At 34.3% G+C, this 9,368-nt stretch overlaps 1 protein-coding gene across 3 annotated transcripts; it reads left to right on the forward strand.

The window, feature by feature from the left end:
* Positions 1-2,342: 2,342 nt before the first annotated feature.
* LOC125865846 (endo-1,3;1,4-beta-D-glucanase-like) lies at positions 2,343-6,350 on the forward strand. Of its 3 annotated transcripts, XM_049546105.1 has the most exons (8): positions 2,347-2,605; positions 3,065-3,086; positions 3,520-3,637; positions 3,839-3,929; positions 4,043-4,132; positions 4,566-4,666; positions 4,861-4,997; positions 5,817-6,331. In XM_049546105.1, exons 1-8 carry the CDS (start codon positions 2,458-2,460, stop codon positions 5,872-5,874), a joined length of 765 nt encoding a protein of 254 aa, XP_049402062.1. In that variant the 5' UTR covers positions 2,347-2,457; the 3' UTR covers positions 5,875-6,331. The 3 variants fall into 3 exon arrangements, with proteins under 3 accessions (XP_049402063.1, XP_049402062.1, XP_049402064.1); XM_049546106.1 differs by lacking the exon at positions 3,065-3,086 and having other exon boundaries at positions 2,343-2,605; positions 5,817-6,350; XM_049546107.1 differs by lacking the exon at positions 5,817-6,331 and having other exon boundaries at positions 2,350-2,605; positions 4,861-5,217.
* The last annotated feature ends 3,018 nt before the right edge of the window (positions 6,351-9,368 follow it).

The following is a 9,368-nucleotide window of genomic DNA, read 5'->3' on the forward strand; positions in this document are numbered from 1 at the left end:
AAATGAAGAGCTACCATACCTTAGTGAAGAATTCAAATGCATTTGAGGAGAAAACTTAGCTTCTTGAACCCTAGCTTCCACTTCTTTCTTCTTCTTTTTCTTTGAGTTTTCTAGATGGAGAATTTTTGGAAAAGATGAACTCTTGGGTTTTGATATGGTTTTGGGAAATAATGGGGTGAATGGGTGTATTTTGACTTAAAAAGACCTATATAGGTGTATAAAATTAAGGCAAAACGACTTCACTTTGATAGGACTTAAAACGAAAATCCCCAAAACACCCTTCCCTTTAAGTGAGTTACCAGGTGCCACGAAGAGCCCCACGAACCGTGGTCATGACCACGAGCCGTGGTCCCACTTGTGGACTTGAAACAGTGGCTTGGCATTATGTATCTTTTATCCCACAAGCCCAAGGCAATCCTACAAGGGGCTCTACGAGTCGTGGTGCTTGCCATGAGTCGTGGTCCCTCTCGTGGACCTTGAGGCAGTGGCTAAGCCACCTCTCTCGACCCTCACACCACCAACTCCCTTCCACGCGTCGTGGTCTTGACCACGATCCATGAAGTGGCTCGTGAAGGGGGAGGCTGTTTTTAGGCATTTTTGGCAAGGCTACTGCCTATCCCTCCCACGATCTGTGGTCTTGACCATGAGTCGTAGTGTTGGGCATAGTAGGTGGGGCAGTGCCTACACCAAAGAAGGCTACCTTAAACCCAATATTTTGACCCTTGCCCTCCTTCCTTGACTCTAACCCTTTTTCCTTGACGTTAACCCTCACGATTTAGCTCTAGTTTAACCTACTAGTTTACGGGGTGTTACAACCACATACTAAAGTTGCAATTTCTCAAAAAGCACCTTTAATTTCATCAGTGCTAAAACTTGTATTGGAGTTGCAATATGAAAAATACCTCTAATATTGCCTTATTAATCCTTTCAAGCTGGATAAAAAAGAATAAGAATATCATTTCACCTATCTTGCAACTACACTAAATAATAAAAAGTAAATTGTGAACAAGTCACTCAAGGATAATAAATTAGTCAATTATCTATTTGTTATATTCTCCTCCCCTTTCTCCAATAAATAAGATTTATTGATTCAATTGAACCAACCACGTAAACTCCTTACCTCAAAGAATATAAGGTTATTTTAAGCATAAAACTCACATTGTAGTGAACTATCCCAATGTTTTGAAGTTCGCTTGTTCTAATGTAAATTTTGTGGTGTTAAAATAATTTTTTTAATGTGACAAAAAAATTGATGAAGAAGGAATCTGTGAAAAGTAAAACTTTATTACATACCGTACATTTCATGTACTGACGTCATTTGACGCTGCATCATGTTATGATGCAGATATAGATATTTAGGATCATCAACATACACTTCATTGAGATTAGATCATTATTTTCCCCATCATCACTTAATCTATCACCTCGAGACACTATTTTCCCCATCAATAAGCAACATTTATTCTTCATGCCCTTAATATTGACAATGAGTGCAATACAGTGGAATATTATCATAGACAATTTTATGATAATGTTCAATAATTTTACCCCAATCCTTTCTCCAAAAACTGTAGTCTTACACAATTTGAATATTACCTAATATGTCTAGGATTGTCTTAACCCTAGCAATACTTGACCTAGTTCGATCTTGTGTTGCTTTATACACCACAATAGGCTTTCCTACCGCTGTCTATATTAAGGACCTCCTCACAAAAAGATCGGTACATAACTCTGACAATGAAATACATACCCAGACTTTAAGTGTGTCCTCTTTAGGATTGAATGATGACGTCCATAGAAAAATTCTGAACAAATCTTTGCCATCAAACCTAAAATATTCATAAGGATTTGATAAAACTTGTACAAAATCCTCATATAATTCAAACGTGATCAAAATATAACGAAAATCAAGTTGTCTGATATTACAGTTTCTTGATGTAAACATTGTTCCTTAGCAACCTGCTCCCTTTCTTTCATTGTAAATCTCATAGTAAATTCTCCATGAATAAACTCAACGAGTTTAGTACGTATTTTAATAGATATTGAGTCATTTGTTGTGGTTTAAGGGTTGCTGAATAGGGTGTTTTTGTATTAGGATTGACGTTTGTGTCTCCCACAACCAGAGACTGGGGAGAGGGCGAAGTAACCATGACTGCTATACAAGTCGCCATATATAGAGAGGAAAAGAAAAGAGCGGGGGCTAGGTCAAACTTATTTTTAAAACTCAAAGTTTTTAATATTTCTTAGAAGTGTAAAATTTTTAAAACTACATTTTCAACCCTAATTATCTCAATCACTAATTAAAAAAAGATTTAGCTTGTACTAGTCAAACTTGTCACCAATTTTAATTCCAACAATTTTTTGTCATCTTAAGCTCCGTCTCAAAATTCGTCTCCCTCGTATCTGTCTGGTTATGTGGTATTCGGCCACTGCAACTGAGCGTGTAGAGATCAAGAGATGTCAGGGCGTGAATGCTGCGAGAATCCACCGGCTTTGAGCTCAAGCAGCGGAAATGGGTGTGTGTTACAACTTGGAAGCTTCAACACATACGTCTCTGGTCCTTCCACTTCCAAACTCGCCATCCTCCTTGTCTCCGACGTTTATGGTATGTACCTCCCCTTTGATTTGTTGGGTTGGGGGTAAGATTAATACTGTAGTTAGGGCTCATTTGATAATAACTAATCTCGAAATTAGTTTTAAGATGAGTTTATTAGATGTTTGGTTGGAATAAAATTGGAGGATAACCTATTCCTGGATTAGTTATCTCGTGATTGTAGTGTTATTTTATCCCATATTGAGGTTGTAATAACAACGGGATAACTTAGCCTATTACTGTAGTAGCAACGTCTAGACCCCCAGCAACAGGATGTATGGTCTGGAAGGTTAATCAATTTCCTCATTACAAGTTACCCCTAGTTTCCTTTGAGTTTTACAACAGGATGTATAACAAATGTTTGTTATGGAACAATTAAATATGATTCTAACGACTTCCGCGTTTAATTTATTATGATACTAGGATTAACTTCTTTGATAGACAATCTCTTATGGTCTTAATTGTTTACAGGTTATGAAGCCCCAAATCTGAGGTACATGCTGCTTCTCAATTTCAGCCTATACTTGTTAAATATATATTTCTGTAACTATCCATTGTGGGTCAAAATAGATGTACAATTACTAGGAGATGCTTCCCATTGTGGGTCAAAATAGAGCAGATTTGTATAGCTGACCTAGCTAGCTCGGGATTAAGGAATAGTTAATTGATTGATTGATTAATCGAATGTTTTTGCTTCTGTGAAACTTCTATTATTACTTGTCAGATGTTGGAATTTTCATTACAACCACAACTATTCCAGAAAACGAGTCTAACTGCTGGTGATTCAATGGTGTCTTATCTTTTTGGATCTTTTGGTTACGTCAAGAAGAAGTGGGGGACAGCGGTCGTTGTGTTTTTCTAGTAATTAAGCTGCAAGGAGTTCCTATTTTATCTTGGGCTTATTGCAAAATTCAACTGTTATGTAGGAAGCTTGCTGACAAAGTTGCAGCTGCAGGATACTATGTGGTGGTTCCTGATTTTTTTTATGGTGATCCTTATACGATGGAGAAAACTTTATCAATCTGGATACAATCACATGGAACAGTAAGTTTAGGATTTGTTGAAACTTAATCTTTGTCTTTTTAGTAACGTTGCTATAGATTTGCCTCTCGAGAGTCGAAGGAGGCTATGTCATTGGTATACCATTTCTCAATTCATTAAGCTGATCATACTCGGGAATGTTCATGACATTTATAACAGCAGACTTGCTACCATGCTACTCATATTTTTATTTGTTCTTGTTAGGCTAAAGGATTTGAAGACGCAAAACAGGTTGTTGCAGCTCTCAAAGATAAAGGTATATCTGCAATTGGAGCTGCAGGGTTTTGCTGGGGTGGTAAGTTTTGAACTTAATGGTTTTAGGGTTGTCTAACCCTTTCCCATACTAGGATGTAAAGGGTCAATGTTCTTGCGATTGTTTGTGATCCTGACCTCCAGTTTTCTTAACAGCAAAGGTGGTTACTGAGCTATCTAAGTCTGACTACATTCAAGCTGTAGTGCTATTGCACCCATCGTTAGTGAAAGTTGATGATTTCAAAGGTATGGCTGTTATTACTGAAATCATCTGTGATCAGATTTAGCTATTACTGCTGACTTTACACTGATTTGTTGCATATGCACCCATTTCCTTTGGTGTTCTCAGTGTACTTGAATCCTAGATTTATACACATTTGTTGTGTATGTTATTTTTATGTGGGCCATTGAGATCCAGATGATGGTTGGTACTCCGATAACTTCATATACCTGTTTTGTATTCGGTTACACCTCAATTCATTCTGATATGAATCTTGCTAATTGTTTTATGAATATCCCTTGGTGCAATTGGTATTATATATAAGTGTTGTTTGAATTCTGATGACTACCTTGAACTGCATCACCATGAGATCCTTCCTTTTTCTCTTCTTTGTTTTTATTTTCTTTTTTAGACCTTGTTTTCTTCTCCTTACCAACTGATGATACATATTATTTGCAGAGGTGAAGGCACCAATAGCTATTTTAGCTGCTGAGATAGATAAAATCTCTCCTCCAGAGCTTATTAAGCAGTTTGAGGAGATTTTATCATCAAAACCTGAGGTACATGAACATCAGAGTTGATTATTATGTTTTTTTCGTCATTCTAAAAAGATTGATGTTTGAAATTATAATGTCCTGTTTATTCAGGGGATATACAAGTAGGTAACTAATTTTGATTTATCTCTCATTGCGTGTTACAAGATTTTAGATTCACCCTTTGCTTTTGTTTTCTCTCTTGCCTTCTGTTTTTATAGGTGGACAAATTTGTCAAAATTTTTCCTGGTGTTAAGCATGGATGGACAGTGAGATACAATGTTGAAAACAAAGAGGCCGTGCAGCATGCTGAAGAAGCCCACCGGGACATGTTGGATTGGCTTACCAAGTATGTTAAGTGAGTGCAAGAATACCTGGCAATTGCAATTTCCCATTAAGAAGTCTAAATATCTGCAATCAGAATAGCAATGTAACTAAATATTGATGAACTCCACATTGTACATCTTGTTTGATGAGAAGTTATCTTGCAGTGATCATCTAAACATACTGCATGGTCTCATATTCTTTATGCCTGAAAATGGTTTAAGTAAGATGTGATTCTGCTTCAGCTTGTCCAATGTATCTGTTATGAGTGCTTTCATGTCTGCAAGCACATGAAAGCAGACGTGAAACACTGGTGTAAAAACCAAAAACTGACAGATACATACAAAACCGGCATAAATAGGCAGAGGTGACAATTAGTACTCAACTATTAATCAGGATTTATCACTGATTTTGGCTGTTATGTTTTCTAGTATGTGCTATTTGCAGGAAAAAGATAAACTTTAGCTACACACACCTACATATGCACCTGCCCTTATGTACAATGATATGATAATTGAATGAGATAAAAAGAAACAAGTTAGACCTAAATTCAAGTAAGTTATTTTAAAAGACTTCTGTTCTCTTAGAAAACAATATGTACTTGGCTATGAACAGACTTTAGTAAAAGTACGGAATCCATGATACCAAGTAGTTGCTATAAAGCTTAGTTGTTCTAGTAACATTTGATTTGATATTTGTTAGAAACCTTTCAAGGGTGTAGTCTAATCTAACTAATTTAGGATACGAGACATAGTTGATTATGCGATTTGTAGAGAGAAACGAGATGAAACCAAAATTCAAGCAAGTTTTCTATCTGATTCGGTTAATATCTAATATAATAGCATTGCTTCAGGTACAGTCAGAAGGGAAGTGAACTTAGCAGTGTCCGAGGTCCCCGTTCCTCTATGTGACTTGACTGTTCTTAGATGACACAAGCAAACAACTACAATGAATTTGCAGTTTTCTTCATCAGTATTCCATACATTGTCAGCGTAGCGATTGGTAATTCAAAAATAGAAAGAATATAAATAAAGGTGCATATGCGGGAAGGGCCCCCCATACACTGTCAGCATAGTGATTCTACTTTAGAGTTATGTTTGGCTCCATAAACGAGACATAAGATGTCCAGTTTAAATCTGCTCATGACCATGAACCATTACCAAGTTGTCGGACGTGTACTTCCCAACTTGATGATTGGCCTTAAAATGATTCTTAAGCTGTGAGTATAGCCGGGACAAAACATTCAGAAACTTGTTGATAAGTCAAATAGCCAGGAACACTGGCGGAGCTACCCTTGTCCAAGTGGAGTCAGTTGACACTCTGCCGGAATATTACACGATGTAGAATGTTTTTCGTTTTTAGATTATACATTGAATTTTCTTGACTTCATTTGTTGTCTTTTTTATATTTTAAATGCCCTTAGTGAAAATCGTGACTCTGTCGATGGGAAGGAACAAGTGAAAGTCATCTATCATCTATCAACTAGAGCAGAAGCATACAAGTGCAAGGATATTTCAGGTGCTAGTTCTCCGTCTGGAAAACTGAAGTGCTGCATACCTTCAGAAAGCAAAAGTGTTGCATTTCAATGTAAGTAGATTTTGCAATAGAAAATAAAGCTTTAATGGGTCCGTACTCCATAGTTATCTAGACAAGGATTTAACTTAAATGCACCTATCATGTAAAGAGTTTTTACAATATCAGTGTAGTTTAACTTGTTGTAGGTTACTGTTTATTTCCCAGGTACTAATCCAACTTCTTATGGATGGTTAGTTATAGTTATAGTTATGGGCTTGGGACTTCCATGTTGGAGGTCTCAAGTTCAAAACCCCTTGCCAGCGAAAGCAAGGGGTTTGCCTTCTGGGTCGAGCTCGTCGCACCGGGCTTGCCTAGTGCGGGTTACCTCTCCTATGTGGTTTGCGAGCTATTACATAGGAGTGGGGATTTTACCCTGTGCGCACCCAAAGGGTAGCGGCTGCGGGTTTCCGTTGTCATAAAAAAAAGTTATAGTTATCTTTTAGGCAACCTGATTCTGTATAAAAATTCCTTTATTCTATGTTAAAAATTCATAAAATAATCCATGCAATCATGTAACTATGAAACTTTTCATACTTGTTTGGACACTGAAATTATGTAAAATTTAATCGTTATATCTTGAAAATACAAGGTTTATATTTGTACCAGGATAAGTTAGGATTTTGTAGTAAGAAGACATTTAATACTCCCTCTGTCCCTAATTATTTGTCAACTTTTGAATTGACACACATATTAAGAAAACAATTAATGACATAGTGAGTTTATCATTTTACTCCTATTAATTATGCAGTGGATGAAAAGTTCTACATTTTTCAAAGTAATTAGTCATTTAATTGAGGAATAATAGGTAAAAAAAAAATTGTCCTTTCTTGATTTGTCAAAATGGACAAGTAATTAGGGATAACTATAAAAGGAAAATAGATTTTAAGGAGGCATATTTTGTGGATCTTGTCTTTGATACTTTGCTATAAATAGGGTCTAACTTATCTAGCCACATTTTCTGGTTCTTAGTTAAGCAGTCTGTAAAGTGCTGATAATTGTGCTTATAAGATTCTTTTTTTCTGGATTTCTCAGAATTCTACTGTCATCATCTCCAATCCATCTGTAAAGTGCATATAATTGTTGGGACTTTCTTTTTCATTCTTTAATGAAGTTTTTAACTATTTTACATTTTCTAAGAGAAAAGTTTAAGAATAATCAGAAGGATAATAATGAAAATAACATTTAATATTTGTCCTTTAAGAGGTGTGTTGTACTTCTTAACAATCCAGTTAATATGGACCAGAAGGAGCAGTAAAATTACTTCCTCTTGCATATGCTTGTCAGTAGTCAGTACTGAATTGATGTTTTCTTTCTTACTATCAATTCATTGGTGTGCTTGTCAATTGATGCTTACTTTCTTACTACCATTTCATTGATGTTGTTAATATAGGTCAAAAATATAACTGAGACATCTCAAGATTCCAATAGAATTTTTTTCCTTTTAAAAAAAATAATAAATACCTCTGATCATAAAAAATGAGTATTTATTTGGGCTGGTACTTAATATGCTGTTGCGTAATGGTACTAAGGTTCATTGGTGTATAAGAATAGTAATAAATATGATTTATTAGTAATGTTGACATTAGTAATGTTTGTATAAGTTATTTTTGTATTATTTGTGTTAAAATTATTTTTTATGTAATATTTGGATTGGTGCATTGAAAATAACATGTATTATATTTCTAAAGAAAAACATTTGCTTATAAAAATATCCTCCACAAATATAGTGAAAAAGACGTGAAAAAGATTTTGAGGGGCAATTGTGTCAGGGGCATATTCAGGAGGAGGTCATTGGGTTCACGTGAACTCATGATTTTCTCTCGAGATCATGTAAAATAGTGTTATAATTTTTTTGAAATACTTAAATATACAGGTGTGAACTCAATTTTACTCGGAAGTATTCTATAAAGGAGTGGTGATTGAGTGCACCTCTCTAAGTGAGAATTTTTTTTTAAATCTTATGTCTTTCTTGTCTTTATGAGTTCCTCCCTTGAAGGACTGCTCATTAATCAATGATATATATATATATATATACTAGTTTCACGGCACATGTGTTGCACGTGCATATGTATATATAGTATACAATGTTGTAAAATAGAATTAATATTACTAAATTAAAATTTTTTAGGAAATAATTATAGTTTAAAGAACATAGGACAATTGCTTTTAAATGATTAATACAAATTGTCATAGAGTTATTGTATTCTGAGATCAAAATAATCAGATATCATTGAAACATTTCAAAATACATTCAAAGTTTAAATATGGGGAGAAAGTGACATTTCTTTAGTAGTATTATTTTTTACTTCACTAAATTTTGTAAGCAAATCTAACCAACAAAATTATAAAAAAATATCAATATAAAAAATGTCACCAATAGTCTTTCCTCTTGATGTTATGAACATAAATTATGGACACCATTTAAGTATAATTTTTCTCTTAAATATTCATACTTGAAATTTAATATGTGCATGACACTAATAAGGATTACCATAAATATTTCAAGACTTTATCTTTATGCACAATCTAACTTTTACTTCTTGTCTAATGAAAGTATCTAGTATCTTATAGAAGTTGTATCGTGAATAAAATATTAAACTTTTTAAATAATAAAAATTAATAGATGAATAAAATTTAAAGTATTGTTTATAGATACTTTAATTTGATTTAAGATTATTTTATGATCAATCACTATTTTCTTATCTATTTTATATAGCTAGCAAGGAGTGTATCTTGTGATATACCATTTTCTCAAATTAAAATGAACACAAAATAACAGAAAATACATACTTAAAAAATTCCATACTCAATATAAATATTAAAAAAATAA

The sequence above is a fragment of the Solanum stenotomum genome, chromosome 5, assembly GCF_019186545.1.
Source record: "Solanum stenotomum isolate F172 chromosome 5, ASM1918654v1, whole genome shotgun sequence".
Classification (NCBI taxonomy): Eukaryota; Viridiplantae; Streptophyta; class Magnoliopsida; order Solanales; family Solanaceae; genus Solanum; species Solanum stenotomum.